The sequence below is a fragment of the Suillus subaureus genome (assembly GCF_016647635.1).
Source record: "Suillus subaureus strain MN1 chromosome Unknown BJ212scaffold_16, whole genome shotgun sequence".
NCBI lineage: Eukaryota > Fungi > Basidiomycota > Agaricomycetes > Boletales > Suillaceae > Suillus > Suillus subaureus.
Genome location: NW_024538572.1, coordinates 565,575 through 590,093, shown reverse-complemented (window position 1 = coordinate 590,093; position 24,519 = coordinate 565,575). Strand labels below are relative to the sequence as shown.

The window sequence follows — 24,519 nt, the reverse complement described above, 5'->3', positions numbered from 1 at the left end:
TGTAGGCATCACCATTGACGCGTGACGTGCGGGTAACATCGACTGCACTATCGCCGTTGGATGGAGGGGATAAATTCTGGAAGGTGTGGAGACACGAGCCGGAGGCATGTACACAGTGCAGTCGAGTAAGACGGTTTATGACTCGTAGAGTGTTCTTGAGGCGAACTGCCTCGTGTCTTGGGCGTCTATGGGAACGAATTAGGTTAGGGTGGTGAACCAGCGTAAAAACGCACAATACACGCACCTCTGCAGCTTAGAGAAAGACACCCATCCTTCGACTGCGCTCAACACCATCAACCTCCAATAAAATGCCACAGCTCATTCCAAGTAACACACCTATTCAAACTTTTGAAGATGATGACGGTAGCGTAAATGCAGTCGCAGTTTTTCCCGATAAGCGACGAATGGTTACGGGCTCGGACAACGAGACACTTCGTCTTTGGGACTTGGAAACAGGTGTTGTGTTGAAGAAGATGGAGGGGCATAGCAGTGAGGTGCGGGTATTAGCAGTATCACGAGATGGTCAAATAATAGCAAGTGGTGGTGAAAATGGAGAAATCATTCCCTGGCACGGTGAATCAGGAGAATCCCTCACCCAACCCATCAAAGCCCACTCCAGTGACATCTACTCGGTGGATTTTTCTCCGGATGGTACAGTGCTGGCTACCGGTTCAAAGGACAGAACTACAAAGTTTTGGTGTACCAAAACGTGGCAGATGCAAGGAGAACCAATCCACTGTGGTGGTTATATCTACTGCGTTCGATATTCGCCTTCTGGCGAACTTCTCGCCATCGCAACAGAAGAGAATATCCAAGTTTATAACCCGGGCACGAGGGAACGCATCGCATCTTTCAAGGGTCACACATTATACAACTGGTCACTCGCGTGGACACCCGATGGCACACGCCTTCTTTCAGGAGGCAACAAAGACGATCCTACCATACGAGAGTGGGATCCATTGACCTGGAAGCAGGTCGGTCATCCCTGGAAAGGCCACACTAGCTATATCAACGCCATTGCGATTCATCCCGCTGGCACCCTCGTCGCTTCTGCATCTGATGACAAGCATGTCCGTCTCTGGCGGCTCTCAGATCGACGAACCATCGCCATCTTCCAGCATTCATCCTCGCTGGGATCTGTCACTTTCTCCTCGGACGGCAAGCACATCCTCAGCGGCGGTTATGATAAAAAGATCTCAGAGTGGGCAGTACCCAGCAACACTAAAATTTCAAAGGCGAGTTTCCATCCCTGACCCTCTTAACATAATTCGAGCATCCTTCGTGCAGATCCTGGATATCACGACAGCCCACGATGCATGCATTGCTGGGGACCTGGACTCTGCTGAAAAGTTACTCACTCAAGACATCCACACCAACCCCAACGACCATACTTTATATGCCCACCGCTCATTCATTCAGGCTCGAAAAAATGCCTGGGACCTCGCCCTTAATGATGCAGTCAGGGTGAGTTGTACTGACCCATCATGGCCCTCTTACTGAAGGCATTCGTGACATAGTCCATCAGCATTCAACCCTCATTGACAGGCTACATCTCCAAGGGCATCGCCCTCTGCGGAATGGGTCACGTCCGGGAGGCAAGGGCAACATTCGATATCGCATCCATGTTCACCAACCAAGATTCAGAAACCAACCATTTTCTTCTCTTGATAAAGGTAGCTTCAATTTGTCTCGCATATTCTCTGTTTCATTTCGTGTTTCAGGCCATCGCACTCTTCACCGCAGATCAACACGAGGAAGCAATGTTGCTCATCAAAGAGCTAGCTGCCGCTTGTCCAAATACCGATCCTATCGCACGTCGTATCGTGGAAGTAAGCGTCATGCGGCTGTGCTTGGTCATCGACGCTGATCTTTACAACTCGTTCATTAGACATATCTACGTGTTCAGCTCGGAATAAATGCCTTGGATGGCGCGCAGCACGACGAGGCTACTAACCACTCCACTACCGCTGTCAACTCCACTGCTCTCTCATCGAAAATCGTTCATTTGATATACGATGACTTGACCATGGTGTGTCAAGATAATGCATACATCGTACTTTTCGTAACTGAGTGATTTGTCCAGCTCTTTGGCTGGGATCTCAAGTCTTTCTGTCTCACTACACACCAAAAACGGTGCCAGGCACTCCTTTCGGCAGGCAAACCTGATGAAGCCGTCGAAGCACACCAATGCATGATGGACACCATCGACGAGTCTACCAAGGCAAGCTGCCTTGACTGGTCCAACGGCAAGTCATGAGTCCGTGATATCATCTAGACTACAATCCTCACCCATATTTCACTCAGCTTTCAAGCAAGAATGCAGCGCGTCCTGTGCTGCCGATGGAGATATCGCCCTCACTGCGAGCGATTATGACAGGGCTATTGACCTATACTCGGCAGCAATCAACCTGAATTCTGCATCTGATATTCTCTTTGTAAATCGTAGTAAGGCAAGGTTGGGCAAAATGCTATGGACGGAAGCACTTTTCGACGCGCAGAAGGTGCGTTGGCATCTATCGTTTGGCAACTAATGCTCATTGTGGCGATACATAGGTCATTGAGCTCGACCCTTTTTCTTATCTTGGATACAATCTGAAGCACGCAGCGCTTCATGGTGCACAACGCTACGATGAAGCGATCCAGACCTTCGAAACGATGTTCTCCAAATTGGATGATGCACCCGAGGTTCATACACGCAGTAAGCCTCTGAATGACGCACTCGTCAACATGTTTAACTCTTTCTCCAGAGCTGTGCCAGCAACATCTCAAACCCTCTGTAGTGGAACATGCTATTCGCAGGGTCATCGATGCCCAACTCGACAATGTTCCGCTGCGTGTACTCGACACCACCACTGGTCTCTTGTGCGATCGAGAGGCGCAGATAAGCGCCTTCAAAAAGAGCATAGAGTATAAGGAGCTTGTGTCATCAACAATCACGCATCTAGAACTCCCCATGAAGCACATCAAAAAAGTGGTGATGATGTATCTCCAATATGCCATGCTATCGCACAGGTGGGAAGGGAGGGAGCCGCTGTTGCAGGATATTCAGGGCAGGAGCGTGTATGACTCGGAGTTGGATCCGGTTGGTGGCATGACGAAGCTGCGGTCCTTTTGCAAAACTGCTCGTGATGCGGGGTATAACTGGGCATGGAGTGATACATGCTGCATTGATAGGAGCAACAACGTCGAACTCCAAGAATCGGTCAACTCCATGTTCGTCTGGTATCTCCACTCCGCACTTACGATTGTCTACCTGTCGGATATTCCGCCTTCGTCAGAGTCTGGCGCACTGGCAAAGAGCGCTTGGAACACGCGCGGATGGACGGTTCAAGAATTCATCGCTCCCAAAGTCATTCTCTTTTATCAGAACAATTGGACCCTTTACCTTAATGATCGTACTCCCAATCACAAGGAGTCCGTCGCAATCATGCAGGAGTTAAAAGGTGCAACAGGCATAGACCGACCAGCCATTGTAGCCTTCCGTCCCAGTATGAGTGGCGCCCGAGAGAAGCTCCATTGGGCGTCAACCCGCGTTACCACACGTCAGGAAGACATTGCATACTCGTTGTTTGGCATCTTCGGTGTCCGCCTGCCTGTAGATTATGGGGAAAGGCAGGACAAGGCTCTCGGGCGGCTCCTGCAGGAGATCGTGGCTCGGTCGGGCGACATCACTGGCCTCGATTGGGTCGGAAGATCATCACAGTTCAATAGCTGTTTACCGGCCTCCATCACTTCATACGAAGCTCCACCATGTAAGCTACCACCCCTACTCGAAGATGAAATTCGATCATCGGTTTTTTCACTGCGAAAGACGGTGGCCGCTGATGTCGCTTCGAACCTTTATACCCTGCTTCGGAACGTGAGCGCCCCTCGCTTCGCAGCACAGAGATTGCATCTGCCTTGCATTGCATTCAATGTCAGGGAAGTCAGACGGGTGCGTAGTCCAGCCCCAGAAACTCTGTTCACGTATAGAGTGAAGGCAGACGGACTTCACGACTTGCTTATCAGTACCGAAGAGACCCTAGTTCAGTTCTGGCCTGCAAGGCCCACTGAGCAAAAATTTATCCTTGTCCGTCCTTGGGATCGGTCTCTCCTCGAGCTACCTAACTTTGCAGAACTGCCTAAATTTGTGGAACTGTCCGGTTTTGGCAACGACACAGAGGACGAGGAAGATTATTGCACCCCGCCCTCTTCTCCGTCAGACGAGCAGTCCAGTGGTTCTTCTGTAAATCTCGAGGTGTTTGACCTAGAATCACGAGCATTGCGGTTGCTTGTTCGCCTTGGGCAGCCTTTCTGCGCATTTTTGCTAGCGCAGCAGGGCAGTGTAGAATACAAGAGGATCGCGTCGGATCATGATATCATTGGACAGGTCGACGACGTGGTTTCTGTTGGAGAGTCGATGGACATGTACATCAGGACTATTGAAATATTGTAGTCGTATGTTCTTTTCGACGTTTATATGGTTTGCATTGATACTTTAAAGATGATACTCGTACAGTACACATGTGTATCGGACTGAGGTCTCGTCACTTCCCTACTTGCCATTTCTTGCAACTTGAAGAGGTTCGTCATATCTGAGAAACTCGTGGCGGAGGACCTTACACCGCCTATCTGTATACACACGCAAGTCCTGGGTTAGGCGCAATTCTACCTGCACAGAAACCTGAGTAGATACTCGAGGAGTTCGCAAAAGACATAAGTGATTATGTGAAGTCAGCTGCCTTATTCCGCCCCATTTCTGCAGCCATAGCTGGACGGTTCACAAGTACCGTTTGTTTGGGTCCCGGGACAAAGATCATCTCGGGCCTGCACACGCCTGCTACGCAGCCAGAAGAGGGGGCGGACAGTATGGATGTGGCAGAGGAGAAGCCGAAGGAAGAAAACAAGGAAGAAGCTCTGAAGGTACATGCTACTCGACTGGGCATGCGCTCGTGTATGAACGTCCTGGGATGGATATTTTTAAAGCAATTTTTGCAAGTGACGACAAGGAGAAGGATCGTATGAAAGATGTTGATGAGGTGGACGAGCCCCATGTCGTCTCTGCGCCAGCTGGTCCGTCTATACCAGGCCCGGATGTCAAGCCACCTGCAGCAATGCTGCTGCGGATGCTCCTGGCCAAGACCCAGACATCGTACCTTATGAAGATCAAGATCTCGATACCACTGAACCGGACCCCAATACACGACAGCAGCCACAGCACGAGCTCCAACAACAGCAACGACAACCAGTAGCAGTGCAGGTAGACACCGGGGAAGACACCGGGGAACATGGAGGCGGCCGGTCATGTTGTCGCTAGGGCAATTTGTGCATATCCTTTGAGTATCTCAGCTCTGTCGTTATGATATCTACTATGATATCTACATTGACTTGGAGCAGTACGTGTTTGAACGATAAGTAATGACTATTGTTCTGTATATCATTTCTCGTCCTGGTATCTAGGGCCAATTACGAACCTCGCGTCTTTCGTATCATGTAATGTTGCTTGCACGTCACGTTCGAGTTTTTGAATCGTCTTCGGGCTCATGAGGAGCTGAGAAGGATTCGATACATCACCCCAGAGGCTTGAAGGCAATGGATACACACAAGGAATGAATCGCCTAGGGCTGGCAGGCGAATAGGTTTCTAGATCACTTACGATTATGGATCATGAGATAGAGCATAGCGTGAGAGGCGAGTGCGAATTCGAAGTGAGATATACACAATCAATGAGATGTAGATGGATGAGAAGTAGATCACTCACCGAAAGTATCATCAACACAGCTCATTCCAGGAGGATCCCAGGTGACATTTTGATGATCTACACACCGAAAATCAGTTCTCCAATCATGTCTGCAAGCCTTCTTGGACTGCCTTGCAGAGTCACAGCATCACCCCACGCTCAGATCTCTCAGATGACAGTACCCCGACAGTTGATTCCCAGGGGTCCATCCCGTCGACTTTGAAGGACATATAATTGGATACGTGCAGTGTGCGCACTAGGAAGGGATTTTAAAAGATTCTTTCCTTTGATGACTGTAGATAGACCGCGTGGATTATAAAACGAACACCAAGGTGATACGACGGAATAACCCACCTTCAAGCTTCAAGTCTGATAGACTGGTCTTCTGACGGTATCACTCCTGCATCGTGCGCGATTGACGAGATCGGAATCGTTGTTGTTATCCTTTGGGACCATTAGGGACAAGATCCAAGATGCATCGCCGTGACAGACATGATTTGCTGAACTCCTTATACTGCTCTACAGCGAGTTGTTAGGTTCGGTATTGCAAGACCTTAGACCTCAGTTAATCAAGAACTGGCAACATGGCAAATGCATGAGCGCCAGAAGCGATTTTGACAGTCGAAGGTGTATGGTCTTGCATATACACCTTCCGGAGACAAAATAGCCTTGGAATTCGAATTTGGAACACATACGAACTTGTTATTGACACCTGGGTTGGTATTGCGGTCAGAGTCAGACAGCAGTGTCGATGAGCACCAACTTGAAACTTTACCGTATTTACCTCCAAATTCTCCTTGCTCATTTTTCGAGGTATTCTGCAGGGGTGGAGTCGAGCGCGGGTGGGTGGTGGGGATAGTGGGCTTGGAACGCAACTACACCTCCATCATAAACTCAGTCGCACGCACAATGAAAGACAGGCATCTTTGCGAGGCAGGTTCGACAAAATCCATCTTCTATGGATCTGACGGGCTTGCATGCTATGGATAGCGGGGAGCAGCGCTCGGTGAGACACCCTCCGTTCTGCACCCGGGTCCATCTTCGAGTACATCTCCAAGAAAGACCAAGAACGCATTAAGAACGTCGCTGCAAGCCGCTCTGTCCCCCTTTCCATGTCGGATGATCCCTTGCCAGGTCCGTCACCCCCCAAGCCTCCCAGGATCACACACACCGAGCCCCACGTCGCCCAAGCTGCCCTCCACGGTTTTCAGCCCGTTATGACTGATCCATCTAAGCAGGCGAGGTACACTGCCTATCTCCGCACACGAGCACAGTCGAGGAAGGCGGTTATGACTCGTAGAGAGCATTCTTGCTGGAACGGAAGCGAACTGCCTCGTGTCTTGGGCGTCTATGGAAACGAATTAGGTTAGGCCCATAGTGAATCAGCATAAAAACGCACAATACACGCACCTCTGCAGCTTAGAGAAAGATACCTACAATCCCTCGACCGTGTCCAACACTATCAACCTCCCAGTAAAATGTCGCAGGTCATTACAAGCACCACACCCACTCGAACTTTTGAAGATCATGAGGGGAGCGTAAGGGCAATCGCAGTTTTCCCCGATAAGCAACGAATGGTTACGGGCTCGAGGGACAAAACACTTCGTGTTTGGGACTTGGAGACAGGTGTTGTGTTGAAGAAGATGGAGGGGCATAGCAGTGGGGTGTGGAGATTGGCGGTATCACGAGATGGTCAAACAATAGCAAGTGGTGGTGAAAATGGAGAAATCATTCCCTGGCACGGTGAATCAGGAGAATCCCTCACCCAACCCATCAAAGCCCACTCCAGTGACATATACTCGGTGGATTTTTCTCCGGATGGTACAGTGCTGGCTACCGGTTCAAAGGACAGAACCACAAAGTTTTGGTGTACCAAAACGTGGCAGATGCAAGGAGAACCAATCCACTGTGGTGGTTATGTCTACTGCGTTCGATATTCGCCTTCTGGCGAACTTCTCGCCATCGCAACAGAAGAGAATATCCAAATTTATAACCCGGGCACGAGGGAACGCATCGCATCTTTCAAGGGTCACACATTATACAACTGGTCACTCGTGTGGACACCCGATGGCACACGCCTTCTTTCAGGAGGCAACAAAGACGATCCTACCATACGAGAGTGGGATCCATTGACCTGGAAGCAGGTCGGTGAGCCTTGGGAAGGCCACACTAGCTATATCAACGCCATTGCGATTCATCCCGCTGGCACCCTCGTCGCTTCTGCATCTCACGACAAGCATGTCCGTCTCTGGCGGCTCTCAGATCGACAAACCATCGCCATCTTCCAGCATTCATCCTCGCTGGGATCTGTCACTTTCTCCTCGGACGGCAAGCACATCCTCAGTGGAGGCATAGATGAGAAGATCTCAGAGTGGGCAGTACCCAGCAACACTAATTCAAAGGCGAGTTTCCTTCTCTAACCCTCTTAACATAATTCGAGCATCCTTCGTGCAGATCCTAGATATCACGACAGCCCGCGATGCATGCATTGCTGGGGACCTGAACACCGCTGAAGAGTTACTCGCCCAAGAGATCAACACTGACCCCAATGACTACATTTCATATGCCCATCGCTCGTTCATTCTGGCTCGAAAACACGCCTGGGATCTCGCCCTTGACGATGCAATTAAGGTGAGTTATAGTGACTAATCGTGACTATCTTACTAAAGGCTTGCTTTCATTCGTGACATAGTCCATCGGCATTCAACCTTCATTGACAGGCTACATCTCAAAGGGTATCGCCCTCTGCGGAAAAGGCCACGTCCGGGAGGCCAGGATAGCATTCGACGCCGCATCCATGTTCACCAACCAAGATTCAGAAACCAACCATTTTCTTATCTTGATCAAGGTAACTCCAATTTGTCTCCCACATTCTCTCCTTCATTACGTATTTCAGGCCATCGCCCTGTTCAACGCAGATCAGCACGAGGAAGCAATGCTGCTCATAAAAGAGCTGGCTACCGCCTGTCCGAATACCGAACCTCTCGCTCGTCGTGTCGTGGAAGTAAGTGTCATGCGATCACGCTTGGTCATCAACGCTGATCTTTGCAACTCGCTCATTAGACATATCTATGTGTTCAGCGAGGAATAAAAGCCTTCGACGGCGCCCGTCACAACGAAGCCGCCGATCACTTCACTGCCGCTGTCAACTCGGGCGCTTTCTCTTCGAAATACATCCACCACTTATACGAGGACTTGACCGTGGTGCGTCAAGATCATGCATATATGCTTTTCATAACTGAGTGTCTTGTCCAGCTCTTCGGCTGGGATCTCGAGTCGTTGTGTCTCACTGCCCATCAGAAACGGTGCCAGGCATTCCTTTCGGCAGGTAAACCTGATGAAGCTCTCGAAGCACACAAATATATGATGGGCGCCATCGACGACTCCGCAAAGGCCAGCTGCCTTGATTGGTCCAACGGCAAGTTTTCAGTGACGTCACATGAGGCTACCATACTCACCCGCATTTCACTCAGAATTCAAAGAGCAATGTAGTGCACTCGCTGCACACGATGACCGTATTCTTGGTGTATGTACCTTCTTCCACAACTGTTTCGCTACTGATCGTTATGCAGGCAGAGATCCCGGGGCAAGATGGCTATGATACAGAACCCAATTTCTTCCACGGAATGCATCAAGTACGTGTAATAGCGGATCCTTCTTTAGCTCTCACATCGTTCATTACAGCGTTCTCAGATTTCGCGACCACGACATCAACAGCGCCACGGTCGTCTCAAAAGACTGAGGCTCGTTATGATGAGAACCCCTCGTTCAGCTCCCCGGCCAGCACCTGTAGCACCTACCACCCTACTGCCAGTCGCTACCGCTACCACCTTCAGAACCCACCTACGACATCTATTCAACCGGCCACCCCATCATGCAACGCCTCCCGTTATTGACGTTTTTTATGCGCAAGGTTTACAGGTTCGCCCAGTCAAATTTTATAAATGTGTCTTGGGTGTCTGATGCATACATTTACAGCGTTATGCTGCAGCGGGTGCTCCTGGGAGTGAGCACTCCTTGATACGTGATGAAGACTATCATGGACCTCCTACACCGGACCCCAATTTACAACAGCAACAGCAACCAGGAACAACGGAGGCAGACCGTGGAGAACATGGAGGCGGCTGGTCCTGTTGTTGCTGCTAGGATAATTTGCGCATGACCCTTGAGTGTCTCAGATCTATCGTCGATCTTGTTATGATATGCACATTGACTTGGAGCAGTACACGTTTTATCGACAAGTAATGACTATTGTTCTGTATATCATTTCTCGTCCTTGTATCTAGGGCTAATTATGAACATCGCGTCTTTCGTATCATGTAACGTTGCTTGTGCATCACGTTCGAGTTTTTGAATTGTTGTCGTGCTTAGGAGAGCTTGAGAAGGATTCGATGCATCACCCCAGAAGCTTGAAGGCAATGAATACACGCAAAGAATGAATCGCCTAGGGCTGGCACAATGTTCTGCAAACGAATAGGTTTCTAGATCACTTGCGATCATAGATCATGAGACCAAACATAGCACGAGAGACAAGTATGAATGCAAAATGCTAGATATACAACCAATGAGATGTAGATGAATGCAAACTCGATCGCTCACTGAAAGGATCGTCAACCTGATCGAACAGCTCATTCCAGGATATGCTAGGTGACATCTACAAACCGAAGATCAGTTCTCTAATCATGTCTGCAAGCCTTCTTGCACTGCCTTGCAGAGTCACAGAATCACCTTACGCTCAGATCTCTCAGATGACAATACCCCGACAGCTGGTTCCCAGGGGTCCATCCCGTCGACTTTGAAGGACATATAATTGGATACGTGCAGTGTGCGCACTAGGAAGGGACTTTAAAAGATTCTTTCCGTTGATAACTGTAGACAGACCGTGTAGATTATAAAATGAATACCAAGGTGATACGACGGAGTAACCCACCTTCAAACTTCAAGTCTGATAGACTGGTCTTCTGACGGTATCACTCCTGCGTTGTCAGCGATTGACGAGATCGGAATCGTTGTTGTTATCCTTTTGGACCATTAGGGACAAGATCCAAGATGCATCGCCGTGACAGACATGATTTGCTGAACTCCTTATACTACTCTACAGCGAGTCGTTAGACCTCAGTTAATCAAGAACTGGCAACATAGCAAATGCATGAACGCCAGAAGCGATTTTGACAGTGGAAGGTGTATGCTCTTGCATATACACCTTCGGGAGACAGAAGCCTAGTTCGCAAAGGAGATAAGCGATTATGCAAAGTCAGCTGCGGTATTCCGCACCATTTCTGGAGCCATGGCTGGGCAATTTGCAAGTGCCAGTTTGTTTGGATCTCGGGACAAAGATCATTTTGGGTCCTGCACACGCCTGGTACACAGCTAGAAGAGCGGGCGGACAGTATAGATGTGACGGAGAGAAGTCGAAGGAAAAATCAAGGAAGAAGCCCTGAAGGTGCATGCTGCTCGACTGGGCACATATGGCGTTATGATGCACGAGGTGTGCGTGGCAGCCTGGGCGGCTGCTGTGCAAGCGCTTTGGCATCTTGCTACTCCTGGAGCCACACTCTCCACTCGTGTCGCTCCCACGCTGTCCCCCGTGAATTTCATGAATGATGTCGATGAGGTAGACGAGCCCCCTGCCGTCCCTGCGCCGTCCAAACCAGGCCCAGATGTCAAGCCACCACCAGCAAATAGTATCGTGGAAGATGTTGACCTGGCTACATTCAAGCCTACCTTCATACCCAGTGGATCCAAACCGAAAGACGGGGAGAAAGAAAAACAAGAAACAGAAGGGTTCAAAGGGTAGCGCGCCTGTGTCCTATGATGTAGATGAGGATGGCGGAGAGTCATTGTCGCTCACCGCTGCGCGTCAAAACACCGAAATCGGGATGGCGAGAGGTTGAGGAAGAAGAAACGGAAGGATCGAGAGGGAGATGGAAACGAAGATATGTAGATTAAAAAACCTCCACCGGATATCGTGAAAGCCCTGCCTATCACTGATGTGTCCCCTGGTGAGGGCAGTCAGGTTAGTGGACAAGAAATCGGTCCTCCTCGAGGCTCGTAAGAGGGCAATTGATTTCATGTAGTGCTATATACAGGTTTAAACTCGAAAGCTAATGTTTACCGAGTAGCTGCGTCCCTTGCGACGCGTATCACCATCGACGTGCGGGTGACATCGACTGCACTATCGCCATTGGATGGAGGAGACATGTTCTGGAAGTTGTGAAGACATGTACGAGTCGGAGGCATGTACACAGTGCAGCCGAGGAAGGCGGTTATGATTCCGTGTAGAAAGCATTCTTGCTGGAACGGAGGCGAACTGCATTGTGTCTTGGGCGTCTATGAAAATGAATTAGGTTAGGTCCGTAGTGAATCAGCATATAAACGCACAATACACGCACCTCTACAGCTTAGAGAAAGACGCCCACATTCCCTAGACCGTGCTCGACACCATCAACCTCTCAGTAAAATGCCACAGGTCATTACAAGCACCACACCCGTTCGAACTTTTGAAGATCATGAGGGGGGTATAAGGGCAGTAGCGATTTTCCCCGATCAACGACGAATAGTTACGAGCTCGACGGACAAGACACTTTGTCTTTGGGACTTGGAGACAGCTGTTGTGTTGAAGAAGATGGAGGGGCATAGCAGTGAGGTGACGGCACTGGCGGTATCACGAGATGGTCAAATAATAGCAAGCGGTGATGACAATGGAGAAATTATCGGCTGGAACGGTGAAACTGGAGAATCTCTTACCCAACCCATCAAAGCCCACTCCTATACGATCTGCTCGGTTGATTTTGCTCCAGATGGTGTGGTGCTGTCTACCGTTTCAGGGGGCGAAAAGGTGAAGTTTTGGTGTACCAAAACGTGGCAGATGCAAGGAGAACCAATCCTATGTGGTGCTTCTGTCTACTGCGTTCGATATTCGCCTTCTGGTGAACTTCTTGCTATCGCAACAGAAGAGAACATTCAAATTTATAGTCCAGGTGCAAGGGAACGCATCGCATCTTTCAATGGGTCACATGTCAGACAACTGGTCACTCGCGTGGACACTCGATGGCACACGCCTTCTTTCAGGAGGCAGCGATAAAGACCCTACCATGCGAGAATGGGATCCATTGACCTGGAAGCAGGTCGGTGAGCCTTGGGAAGGCCACACTAGCTATATCAACGCCATTGCGGTTCATCCCGCTGGCACCCTCGTCGCTTCTGCATCTCATGACAACCATGTCCGTCTCTGGCGGCTCTCAGATCGACAAACCATCGCCATCTTCCATTCATCCCCGCTGGCATCTGTCACTTTCTCCGCGGACGGGAAGCACATCCTCAGTGGAGGCGAAGATAAAAAGATCTCAGAGTGGGCAGTACCAAAGAACGCTAATTCAAAGGCGAATTTCTATCTTTCACCCTCATAACAAAATTCGAGCATCCTTCGTGCAGATCCTAGATATTACGACAGCCCGCGATGCATGCATCGCTGGGGACCTGGACACCGCTGAAGAGTTATTCGCCCAAGACATCAACACTGACCCCAGCGACTATGCTTCTTATGCCCATCGCTCATTCATTCTGGCTCGAAAACACGCCTGGGATCTCGCCCTTGACGATGCAATCAAGGTGAGTTGTCCTGACCCATCATGACACTCTTACTAAAGGCTTGCTTTCATTCGTGATATAGTCTATCAGCATTCAACCCTCATTGATAGGCTGCATCTCAAAGGGTATCGCCCTCTGCGGAAAAGGCCACATCCGGGACGCCAGGATAGCATTCGATGTCGCGTCCATGTTCACCAACCAAAATCCAGAAACTAACCATTTTCTTATATTGATCAAGGTAACTCCAATTTGTCTCGCATGTTCTCTGCTTCATTATGTGTTTCAGGCAATCACCCTGTTCAACGCAGATCAACACGAGGAAGCAATGCTGCTCATCAAAGAGCTGGCTGCCGCCTGTCCGAATACCGATCCTCACGCGCCTCGTGTCGTGGAAGTAAGCGTCATGCGATTACCCTTGATCACCGACGCTGATCTTTGCCTCGCACATTAGACATATCTACGTGTTCAGCTCGGAATCGATGCCTTGGATGGTGCACGTCACGACGAAGCCGCTGACCACTTCACTGCCGCTGTCAACTCTACCGTTTTTTCATCGAAATACATTCATTGGCTATACCAGGACTTGATCACAGTGCGTCAAGATGATGCATACATGATGCTTTTCATATCTGAGTGATTTGTCAGCTCTTTGGCTGGGATCTCGAGTCTTTGTGCCTCACTACACATCACAAACGGTGCGAGGCACTCCTTTCGGCAGGTAAACCTGATGAAGGCCTCGAAGCCCACAAATATATGATGGACACCATCGACGAATCTACAAAGGCCAGCTGCCTCGATTGGTCCAACGGCAAGTTTCAGCGGTGTCACCTGAGGCTGCCATGCTCACCCGCATTTCGCTCAGAATTCCAGGAACGGTGTAGTGCCCTCGCTGAGCAGAATGACCGTATTCTTGGCGTATGCACTCCCTTCCTCAACTGTTTCGCTACTGATCGTTATGCAGGCGGAGATCCCAGGGCAAGATGGCTATAATACAGAACCTAATTTCTTCCATGGAATGAATCAAGTGCGTCCAACAGCGGATCCTTCTTCTCTCTCACACATTGTTCATTACAGCATTCTCAAATTTCGCGACCACGACATCAACAACGCCACGGCCGTCTCAAAAGACTGAGGTTCGCTGTGATGAGAACCCCTCGTTCAACTCCCCCGCCAGCATCTGTAGCACCTACCACCTCATCGCCAGTCGCTGCCGCTACCACCTTGAGAACTCACCTACGCCAGCTATTCACCCGGCCACCCCATCATGCAACGCCTCCCGTCGCGGACGTTTCTTATGCGCAGGGTTTACAGGTTCGCCCAGTCGATTTTTATAAATGTGTTTTGGGTATCTGATGCGTACATTTACAGCGTTATGCTGCAGCGGGTGCTCCTGGGAGTGAGCACTCTTTGATACGTGATGAAGACTATCATGGACCTCCTACACCAGACGCCAATTTACAACAGCAACAGCAATTAGGAGCAGTGCAGGCAGACCGTGGAGAACATGGCGGCCGGTCCTGTTGTTGCTGCTAGGATAATTTATGCATGACCCTTGAGTGTCTCAGATCTATCGTCGATCTTTTTATGATATCTTCATCGAGTTGGAGCAGTACATGGTTTATCGATAAGCAATAACTATTGTAGATCATCTCTTGCCCTTGTATTTAGAACCTTGCGTCCTTCGTATCACGTAAAGTTGCTTGCGCATCACATTCCCAATTTTGGATCGTACTCACGAGAACTTGAGAACGATTCGATACATCACCTCAGAAGCTTGAGGGCAATGAATATGCACAAACAATGAATCGCCTAGGGCTGGCACAAGGTTCTGCAGGCGAATAGGTTTCCAGATCGCTTGCGATTATGGATCATGAGATCAAACATAGCCCGAGAGACAAGTATGGATTCAAAATACGAGATGTACAAGCAATGAGATATAGACGAATGGCAAGTGGATCACCCATTGAAAGGATCGTCAACCTGATTGAACAGCTCATTCCAGAATATTTCAGGTGACATATTGATGATCTACTCACCGAAAGTCAGTTTTCAAATCATGTCTGCAAGCCTCTGTGGATTGCCTTGCAGAGTCACAGTATCACCCCACGCTCAGATCTCTCGGATGACAGTACCCCGATATCTAATCCCTGGAGTCCCATTTCACCGAGTTTGAAGGACATATAATTAGTTCTCTGCGGGCATGCGCACTAGGAAGGGACTTTAAAAGATTCTTTCCGCCGATGGCTGTAGATAGACCGTGTAGGTTATGTAACGAATACCAAGGTGATACGACGGAGTAACCCACCTTCAAGTCTGATAGACTGGCCTTCTGACAGCATCACTCCTGCGTTGTCAGCGATTGACGAGATCGGAATTGATGTTGTTATCCTTTGGGACCATCAGGGGAAAGATCTAAGATGCATCGCCGTGACAGACATGATTTGTTGAACTCCTTATACTGCTCTACAGCGAGCCGTTAGGTTCAGTATTGCGAGACCTTGGACTCCTCGGTTAGTCGGGAGCTGGCGGTGTGGCAAATGAGCGCAAGAAGCGACTTCACAGTCGAAGGTTGTATGCTCCTGCATATACACCTTCGGGAGACAAAATGGCCTTGGAATCTGCATTTGGGACACATACGAACTTGTTGTTGACACCTGGGTTGGTATTACGGTCAGAGTCAGACAGCAGTGTCGATGAGCACTAACTTAAATTTTTACCGTATTTACCTCCAAATTCTCCTTGCTCATTTTTTCCAGGTATTCTGCGGGGTGGCTTTGAGTGGGAGCGGGGGTGGTGGTGGGGAGTTGGAGCATGTGAGGAGCGGGTATGAGTATACGAATACTGGGGTTGGTGGAGTAGTGGGCTCGAAAGGAGGGTTATACAAAGAGGTCCACACTCACGTGACTGTGACACACGCGTTAAAAACATGAGACCAGACCATTCAGATATTAGACCAACACCGTTAGAGACACCAAGTAGTACTTATTCTCCTCTTTGTCTCTTATATTCAACCTACAGATGTCGTCACTTACCCCGCTCAAGGCATCTATGCTCAGTCTCAAACTACATAAAAATGAAGCTGCGCTCCGGATCCGCAACAGTTCTGCTGCCCTCGTCGCTGTATTCTTTCTTACACATCTTACTCCAGTACCATCGTTATGGACAGCTGTGGATGTCGTTTTCAATGATTCAGGAGAAGGAAAATCTGCATTTTGGATGATGTGCGCTGCCGGTGAGTGACCTTACTCGCTCCAATTTGCCAATGAAGTCGCTGATAGTAGTTCCTAGAGTTGGCCATACTAGGTCTCTTCACCCTGAATGCTCTTCAGGCAGCTATAGCGCTCATGTATCCACCAACACTTCTCCCACCCGCGCCGTCACCTTCGAAGAGCATTAAGACACCACAATCACACTTACAAAAACGTCGTAACGTGTTGTCACCTCATGTAAAGTCCTGGCATATCTGGGCGAGTGTACTTAACTGATGATAAATAGACGAGCCCACAACCGCAGCGCACTTTCTCCCCATATGTCTCTTCCCCAGTGTCTACGCCTTCTCGTACCCTCCAATACTCAATTCCTGGACCTACGCCTCCACCTTTTTCCTCACTGAACTCCTCGACTGGTATGCCACAGACACCCTCACCTTTATCTGCGTACCGAGGGAAGCATTCAGCGAGCACGGGACGTTAGTCATCATCATTCCCTCCATCCTTGCCCGGTTCTGATCATTTTATTAGACGCGTTCAATGGTTCGATTCTTAGTAGACTCACGAAGGACGATGATGAAGATGAGGAGTAAATGTAGATTTATAATACGGTATTTTGTTCAAGATCGTGTCTATTGCTATCGGTGTTTCTGTCTTCCTCCGGCGTGCGATTGATAGAGTCACTCACAATGTAGGAATATTTGCAGTGTGCAGTTTGTGTGCAGGCATCCTTCTAATGACCACGCGCATCGCGCATGCCCACCAATCCAGCGCGTCATAGCGCGTCTTATTCCTTGTGATCCACATCATGCAAGGTGCGTACTAGGGCCTTCATATCTCACTCACTGACAAATCGACCGATTTAGGACAATGATTGGGGCCGTCATTTCAAGCAGCCCTTCTGGGTATGCCGTGAGACTACTGACGGCGGTGGACCTACACGTGTGATCCAAATGTTCCTCTTGAGATCATATAATGGTGCACGAGACCACAGCATTCCCTGGCACGAGTACAGAAAGTGCCAATCTGAGAGAATAAATGAAAGGCATGCCCCTCAGGAAGGTTACTGATTATCTATCTGCAGGTGATTCTGATCCATGTTTGCGACATTGCTGTGTCGATGGAAAAAAAAACTCGAATAGGGTCACTTGCGCCTCGGGGTAGGGATAAAAGGGAACGAAGAATCGGCGCGAGCGTTCACGTTGCATCCTACAGATCTTATCAGCAAGTCAAATCCAATGAGTGCGAACGAGATGAATTATATCCCTCCCTTTTCAAACCAACCACTTCTGTTTTTTTCCCTGTTTCTTTCGACAGACATGATGACTGCAACGGCTACTCGAACTTTTTCAATTCCAAGACCATCTGAGGCCGACTTTCGCCGACTTCAACATACAAGGCATGAAGAAATTGCCCGAGCTTTGGACATGAATACTGACGATTTCATGGAGTTCAAGGTACCCCTGTTCCCTTGCGTCACTTTCCTGCTGAACCCATCATCCGGAATACAGAAACAAGTTCGCGAAAAGATGTATGCATCGCTCAATCACTCGAAGAAATTTGATGAACAAGATCCTTCAGCGTGGCGAAGATTTGTGCAATGGGTGGGTCAATATGTTTACTGTTGCAGTGCTTTGGTGATTCTAACATCTATTTTTAAGGCTTATGAGGCCATGCCCTCCCTGATTTCGAAATATGAAGACGCTTGGCCGGTTGAGTTATATGTGAAAATCAGCCTCAACAAGCGTATTGCACAGGACCGCCACCAATTCAGAAAGGCAGTGGCGAAGTATAAACGGACGATGGGATTGAGGTCCTCTTCTTCTACAGTACGTTGGTTCTTCGCCTTCCTTCCTTCTATCCACTCATTATGTACAACAGGGTGAAGCGGAGATGTCACCAGCCGACCTGCCGCCACCCTACGACGAGGAAGATCGAGCCATAGGCGGCGAGACTCCTGGTGCAAGCATGCATCCGGACGCTGCTCCCGAAAACATCGAGAATTTTTTGAGATCCTGTGACTTTGATCTCGGGCATCTCACAAGTGCTTTCGTCACCCGACGAGCAGGTCTTTTCAATTTGGAAAGGCTGGAACTTCTCGCATCGTGGCCTGCCGCCTTAAGACGCGACCACTTGGAGAGGCACTTTGGCACTATGCTGGATGATGTTGAGATAGAGGTTTTGAACAAGCGGTTTGTCGAGATGAGCCATGCACAAATCTAACTTTGGGTTGAAGTCACTAAATTTGTACGCAGAGACGAGATGCGGGTTATGTTACTTTAACCGATCATTTTGCAATCGAAGTGTTGCTCGCTGATTCAGTGCATTTACTGCCTCGTTTGTGGCTCCCTCGCAGTATGTCCGACGATTCAGTACGTCGCCGCCCCCTTAGTGAACAATGTAAACTGCGGCGAGGACGTGGGCCTCGAGCCTTAGCGTGACCATACTGCATTCAGAACACAGGCTGGATGGATTGCCCTGACGAAGCTTCCATTGAAACGGCGACTGACAGAATCTGACTGGACAAACTTGGGATGAACCATATAAACGTAGGCCCGTGTAGCCTAAGTGGGTGGGTAGCTTATTATGTCAGTATCAGTACCTTCTGATCCTTGTTCTTTGAACTTCTGGCCCGTCCTGACCGAGTTGCCAACTCATGCTGTGCTAGCTGCGGAAGGAGTACTTCAGTTCTCCACAGGAATGGCATCACCGAAAGTTCTTGCGGTGCAGTCGTTTTTTGAAGAGAAGACTCGGCGAGTTGCGCGGCGTTACTAAATTGTTACGGTGATACTTTGCAAGACTTGGTGGTACTGCGCCTTAGCTTCAAGCTTCAAGCTTCAAGAATGAAGAATGAAGATGTATACCGCAGCCCGGCGTGCGGTGAGGCAATTTTGATGTTTAGTCATGCGTCGCGAGCGCTGAATTCGTGCGGTGGAATTGACCTTGAGAAGCCTATTGGATTTTGGAGATCGTGATGTGGCGGATATTATTATGTAATAGTTGGTAGAACTCCGAACCCCGGATGCGGCTTCCAGTTATGTTCCACCACTGCAGGTCACTGGCAAATACGCTCCGGATGATATCAAGTTGCGACGGGAGTGCGCCTGCAAAATATTGGGTTTAGTTTCTCATTCGTCATGATTTCACCTGCTCTAATGTTTTCAATTGTACAGTAGCATAGGATCACTTTAGAAAGGCAAATGCTGCCATGTTCTCCGGATATACCATGAGAATGGACAAATAGAATCATCGAATGACTTATGCTACCGATGGACCAGCGTAGTCAAGTCGTTCCTTCTTTTTCAAGCCGACGGACCGGACACCGTGCTGGCAGTGGATCAGTATTGGGAACGGGTATGATATGCAAGGCACATAAAGCCTATAAAGACTGCGAGACTTCGTTGTTTCTTGAGAGCAAACTTCGCCATGGCCCATGCAGAGCTTGACCGTCTGCAAGCATGTTTGAACTTCGCACTTGACACACTCCGCAAGGAGATGGACAACTCTCAGCTTCCTCCCCTGAGTCAACACAGCTCAGTAGAACACCCGTTGGACGACTCAACAACATACCTACCTAGTACGGGGTTGTTTGAAGCTCGCCGTCTCTCTTTAGGTACGTTATATTTGCTCTATATGCACCAATGCATAACCCTAATCATCGATCAGCATGTCTGGTTGGTTACTAACTGAGCCCCTTTTATTCATCTGAGTACCTCTTCTAGGGAGAGCTAAAGAACCTCATCCAGTCGCCTTTGGATAAGTGCATGGAAGAGAGGTTTACAGTATATGGTGTTGCCTGCACTGACACCCTCATCAAAACTGGCATCATCGACTACTTGTCCGATGTGCCAAATCCCTCCCAAGGTGTCCCGGCCGCTGAACTGGCCTCGAAGTTTGAACTTGATTCTCAAAAACTCGTTCCCATTCTCCGCTGCTGTGCAGCCAGCGGTTGGGTCAGGGAGACTCGTGATTCTTCATTTGCTTTGAACAGATGCTCGCGCACTTTCATTGAAGGCAACGCTGGTCGGAAACTAAACTTTTCGTATGTTTTTCACTGCATCAGCGCTTGCCAAGGCTAAATATCGAGCAGTATGCCTGGTTTTATGTCGATGATCGAAACTATACCACACTGGGTGGCGGAATCTGATTGGAAACTATCGCGTTCTCCAGAGCAGACCGCTTTTCAAATCGCGTTCAACACACCCTTATTGGCATTCTCTTGGATTGTGGAAAACCCAGATGTCCTCGTTCCAATCGCGGATCATCTCCAAGTCAGTTGTTCCGTGAGAGAATTACAAAGCACTTACCGGACCTTGCTGTTCTAGGTCTATGGTGACATGTCTACGCCGAGTGTCGTGGCGGACTACCCATGGGAACAGTTGCAAACCCCCGTCATCGTTGATTGTGGAGGGGGCGAGGGCGGTCTAATTTCGGCCATTCTAGATGCGTAGGTTGGCGTATACATTCCTTTTCCAGAGGTCTCTCAATCGTGACAGGCACCCTTCCTTCCGAGCCATCGTGCAAGACATGGAGAATGTAGTCCCATTGACAAGTTCGATTATGGAAGAACGCCGCCCTCGTGACATTGAAAATGGTGTAATCAAGGTGGAAGCCCACGACTTTTTCCAGCCTCAGCCTCGGATTGGAAACGAGTATAGCTTTATCTTGCGTCATATAATGTGAATGCTCGTTCCCCTTACCCCGAATTCGCTCATACCACTTTTGCGCCATAGGCATGATTGGCCAGACAAAGAAGCGGTCAGTGTAGCACATTGTTCAATGACATAGCTGACTTTGACTCAGGCAACGATACTGGGAAATGTAGCCCGCGCACTGGGTCCTAAGGTCAACAGTCAAATTTACAGACCAATGTGCTATATCTGATGCATTTTACAGTCCAAGATACTCATCGTCGACATGGTAGCTGTTCCGAATGTGGATTCGACTGCTACAACGAGCGTCAAATCCTTGATGCTTGATGGTGGAGCTAAAGGTCCTGACTACAGGATTCCATCGCACTTTGGTTCAGCGTCTAGAATCGTAAGCGGCTCTTCTGTGCACATGCTGACCATGATAAACGGTTGTGAGAGGTCTTTGGTGCGTGCGGAACAAAATTTAATGATGTGTTGCTGAAGATTAAACAGCGTGAGTGGGAGAAACTAGTGAAGGGGTGCGGGCTCCGTATCACGAACATTTACCCGCTGCGAGCTCACACTTCCATCATCGAATGTGCACTTGATACACGAGCATTGCTGTAAAATAGTCCCGCAGTAATGACACTGGCATCGAGATTTCCCGCGTCACTTCCTTTCCCCCAAGGCGGATTGCCACACAAATTTAGATAGTAAAGTCGCCCTTTCCGAAAGCCTTCGCGTGGCCCTTGAGCCTGACAAGACCTTTATCCTGATCCCAAATCACCCACAGCTCTCCTCCACGCGGGCTCACTTGACGAACGTACATCGCCTCCTGATTCTTCTTTCCGAGTCGAGTCACCCAGTAAGGTACGAGTAACGTGTGCGCGCTTCCACAGACATGATCTTCAGGGATACCTGCTGCAGGTGCAAACATACGCGAGACGAAGACCTGGTCAGCGTCAGGGGTAGCGTTTGTGATAATATTGACACTGTAAGAAGTTTTGCGCTACTCATACATATTTTAGATGATGGTCCACTTAGGTAGAATTGTGTGCTTACCAGAACATCGATGTCTAGTTTCATATCGCCTATGTTTTCGTCTGGACCAACGACAGTCATCAAGTAATCGTCCATCTTGCCTTCGCCTTTAGCGGCATACTCTACCTGTACATTCCTACCGGCGGCTTCACTGATTACACCTGCAATTCTATCTATCTCCACGTCCGGAATCGTAACGACTGGAGTTGCAGGAAGCGCGATCTCATACTTTTCCTCTTTGGACCCGCTCTCTGTGATGCTGCATGCAGAAATAATCGTGCCTGCCTTCGTGCGCAGCTTCACTTCTGGACCCAATTGACCAAGGGATGGCAGAGCGTTCGTGCATAGCGCCTTGACTGCAGCCAACACCCCATGTCCACAGATAAGTGGCGCACAGGTCCCGTTATGGAAGCAGACATCAAGGAGTGTAGAATCATCTAGGGATAACGAGAGGAAAATTGACATGGGCTGCGCGAGTGCGAGACTGATTTTAATCATGGTCTCTTCGCTGAATGTTTGGGGTTGGGAAAGAGAACCTGGTGGGAGAGCGATGATCACAGCTGGATTACCACCGAAGGACGCACGCGTGAATGCGTTTATGATGACATAGGGAAAAGTGGGCATGTTGTCTCTGACGAGGATATAGCGATCTGTTGATCAAGTGGGCTTGATGACTCTTATAGAGATAAGCGCACTGCTGAGAGGCACATGACTCATTCGAATCAGACCATTAGAGGAACAGTCTTAATAATGACACGACAAAAATCATCCAGATACCTATCATCGCATGCATCAAACTGAATAATCGTTGTCTGAGAAGTTAAATTAGGAGGGTCAGATTGCAGATGAAAAATACCTTAGGTGATTGAAGCTGCAAAGAGAGATGCCATGAAGGTCATCTATAACATATGACACGCAGTACTAGTATTCGTAGCGTAGCCACAGTCGCCATAGAAGTGTGGGATCTACTACTACTTTGAGGAAGGAAATAAGGGCAACGTATTATACACGTTGTCGTGACCACTACGTACTAGTGCCGAAAATGAAATCTCCAGGGGGACGCTCTAACTGAACCAGAAACGTCTTGAACTCCTTGTGGGGACATGTTGATATATTGCAAACATCAAGTACGCGTAAATTGGGAAGCGTCAAACATCCAGGCCCTGCTACGGAGACGCAAGGATCTAAGTGTGGTATGCGTGAACGGCTACAACGCCTGTATTTAGGATAATAGGATACCAGTCGTTAATAAGAAGCAGTTAGGATATAGCTGGAGCAGGCAGATGAATGCATCTTGTTTTCCTGCGTAAATCTCGACTTCTGTCAGGTGGGAGTCAAAAAAAGATAGCAGCTCGAGTTCAAACTACGTCCCTGGGAACTTGAGACTGGTTAATGTGGACGACAGTTACGAGACGCATCATACGATAGCTGTGGTATGACTGACAACGATTAGCTTCTGAAGTACTGGAAATTTTTTGAATTAAAATGAAAGTCGGTCCACTCCTTGAAAGTCGATCTAGAGGAGAGAAAATCGATGAATGTAAGGCTGAAGAAGGCTTTGCACTCGTCGGGTCCAGCTACCGTAGAAGTGGAGTGCCAGGGAGAGCGGTCGACCTAGGGTTCGCTTGAGCCATGCCCCATAACAGAAAGCTTTCTGTTGCCAGTCATCGTGAGCGACTTCCAACTGCAGGTTGCATCATAAACTGGGCATGCCCACAACAACCTCCCTCCATCGTCGGTATATTCTGGTCAACAGGATGGGAGCTAGCCTTAACGCAGGCGAAAATACCCATATTCCGTGAAGTAGATGTGAGATAAGACTTCAGTCAAAAAGCGCCACAGAGCTGGCGATCCAAGTCTCGTGCAAATTGGATGATTTCGTCCTTCTTTTCGATGAGTTGCCGGTCAAGGATTTGGATAATATCCATAACTGTTTGCAGGTCTGAGATCTCGTGCAAAATCGTACCTAACTGCTCCTGGCGTTCGGTGATGATAGCGTTCAGGCTTTAACCTTTGAGCTCGCACGATTAAGATAGTGGCTCTGGAACACGAGTTTTCGCTCGAAGGTCTGCTCATGGTGAATAACACATCGCATATACCTAGACATACAGTTGCTCGTGAACGTAGCTTTCAGGAAGCAATTGGTTACTATTCACAGAGTTGTGTGTTGATATGAAACCTCGGCACTTACTATGTTCTGCAATGCGCCAATTTGAATTATGTTTGGAAATTTGTGTTTGAATCGACTGTTTGTATATATTCAAGTTGTCGGTTAAGAAATTATTCGAGGAAACTGAACTATCGCGCCATACAAGAAGTTTTACCAGTA

The 24,519-nt window shown here is 48.8% G+C and overlaps 10 protein-coding genes across 10 annotated transcripts; 8 read left to right on the top strand and 2 right to left on the bottom strand.

Moving 5' to 3' along the window:
- Positions 1-4,223: 4,223 nt before the first annotated feature.
- On the top strand, positions 4,224-4,437 carry BJ212DRAFT_1354996 (uncharacterized protein; the record flags this gene model as incomplete). Its single annotated transcript, XM_041335648.1, has 1 exon — positions 4,224-4,437. A coding segment is annotated over one exon (198 nt), but the record flags the coding sequence as incomplete, so codon positions are not given.
- Positions 4,438-4,503: 66 nt separating this feature from the next.
- Positions 4,504-5,231, top strand: BJ212DRAFT_1299733 (uncharacterized protein; the record flags this gene model as incomplete). The annotated part of the gene is made up of 3 exons (XM_041332910.1): positions 4,504-4,563; positions 4,672-4,933; positions 4,966-5,231. 3 exons carry the CDS (start codon positions 4,504-4,506, stop codon positions 5,229-5,231), a joined length of 588 nt encoding a protein of 195 aa, XP_041193149.1.
- Positions 5,232-9,405: 4,174 nt separating this feature from the next.
- On the top strand, positions 9,406-10,036 carry BJ212DRAFT_1354986 (uncharacterized protein). Its single transcript, XM_041335647.1, has 2 exons — positions 9,406-9,640; positions 9,698-10,036. The coding sequence occupies exons 1-2, from the start codon at positions 9,470-9,472 to the stop codon at positions 9,863-9,865; spliced, it is 339 nt and encodes a 112-aa protein (XP_041193148.1). The 5' UTR covers positions 9,406-9,469; the 3' UTR covers positions 9,866-10,036.
- A 1,159-nt stretch (positions 10,037-11,195) lies between these two features.
- On the top strand, positions 11,196-11,516 carry BJ212DRAFT_1299732 (uncharacterized protein; the record flags this gene model as incomplete). Its single annotated transcript, XM_041332909.1, has 1 exon — positions 11,196-11,516. The coding sequence occupies one exon, from the start codon at positions 11,196-11,198 to the stop codon at positions 11,514-11,516; it is 321 nt and encodes a 106-aa protein (XP_041193147.1).
- A 2,518-nt stretch (positions 11,517-14,034) lies between these two features.
- Positions 14,035-15,025, top strand: BJ212DRAFT_1354973 (uncharacterized protein). Its single transcript, XM_041335646.1, has 4 exons — positions 14,035-14,117; positions 14,172-14,333; positions 14,384-14,620; positions 14,678-15,025. Exons 2-4 carry the CDS (start codon positions 14,208-14,210, stop codon positions 14,840-14,842), a joined length of 528 nt encoding a protein of 175 aa, XP_041193146.1. The 5' UTR covers positions 14,035-14,117; positions 14,172-14,207; the 3' UTR covers positions 14,843-15,025.
- Positions 15,026-15,191: 166 nt separating this feature from the next.
- BJ212DRAFT_1354969 (uncharacterized protein) lies at positions 15,192-16,195 on the bottom strand. Its single transcript, XM_041335645.1, has 5 exons — positions 16,015-16,195; positions 15,746-15,963; positions 15,615-15,697; positions 15,346-15,553; positions 15,192-15,289 (listed from the first exon to the last, which is right to left on the bottom strand). Coding segments are annotated over exons 2-4 (189 nt in total). The 5' UTR covers positions 15,748-15,963; positions 16,015-16,195; the 3' UTR covers positions 15,192-15,289; positions 15,346-15,449.
- A 67-nt stretch (positions 16,196-16,262) lies between these two features.
- On the top strand, positions 16,263-17,229 carry BJ212DRAFT_1354961 (uncharacterized protein). The gene is made up of 4 exons (XM_041335644.1): positions 16,263-16,541; positions 16,598-16,755; positions 16,805-16,997; positions 17,050-17,229. The coding sequence occupies exons 1-4, from the start codon at positions 16,328-16,330 to the stop codon at positions 17,109-17,111; spliced, it is 627 nt and encodes a 208-aa protein (XP_041193144.1). The 5' UTR covers positions 16,263-16,327; the 3' UTR covers positions 17,112-17,229.
- A 611-nt stretch (positions 17,230-17,840) lies between these two features.
- On the top strand, positions 17,841-18,741 carry BJ212DRAFT_1299731 (uncharacterized protein; the record flags this gene model as incomplete). Its single annotated transcript, XM_041332908.1, has 4 exons — positions 17,841-17,975; positions 18,030-18,122; positions 18,180-18,347; positions 18,400-18,741. The coding sequence occupies 4 exons, from the start codon at positions 17,841-17,843 to the stop codon at positions 18,739-18,741; spliced, it is 738 nt and encodes a 245-aa protein (XP_041193143.1).
- A 1,203-nt stretch (positions 18,742-19,944) lies between these two features.
- BJ212DRAFT_1480917 (O-methyltransferase-domain-containing protein) lies at positions 19,945-21,776 on the top strand (the record flags this gene model as incomplete). Its single annotated transcript, XM_041340175.1, has 10 exons — positions 19,945-20,131; positions 20,185-20,192; positions 20,241-20,560; positions 20,609-20,789; positions 20,844-20,965; positions 21,015-21,197; positions 21,252-21,276; positions 21,322-21,363; positions 21,415-21,615; positions 21,663-21,776. The coding sequence occupies 10 exons, from the start codon at positions 19,945-19,947 to the stop codon at positions 21,774-21,776; spliced, it is 1,383 nt and encodes a 460-aa protein (XP_041193142.1).
- Positions 21,777-21,855: 79 nt separating this feature from the next.
- BJ212DRAFT_1271523 (uncharacterized protein) lies at positions 21,856-22,814 on the bottom strand (the record flags this gene model as incomplete). Its single annotated transcript, XM_041330964.1, has 2 exons — positions 21,856-22,158; positions 22,212-22,814. 2 exons carry the CDS (start codon positions 22,812-22,814, stop codon positions 21,856-21,858), a joined length of 906 nt encoding a protein of 301 aa, XP_041193141.1.
- Positions 22,815-24,519: the final 1,705 nt, after the last annotated feature.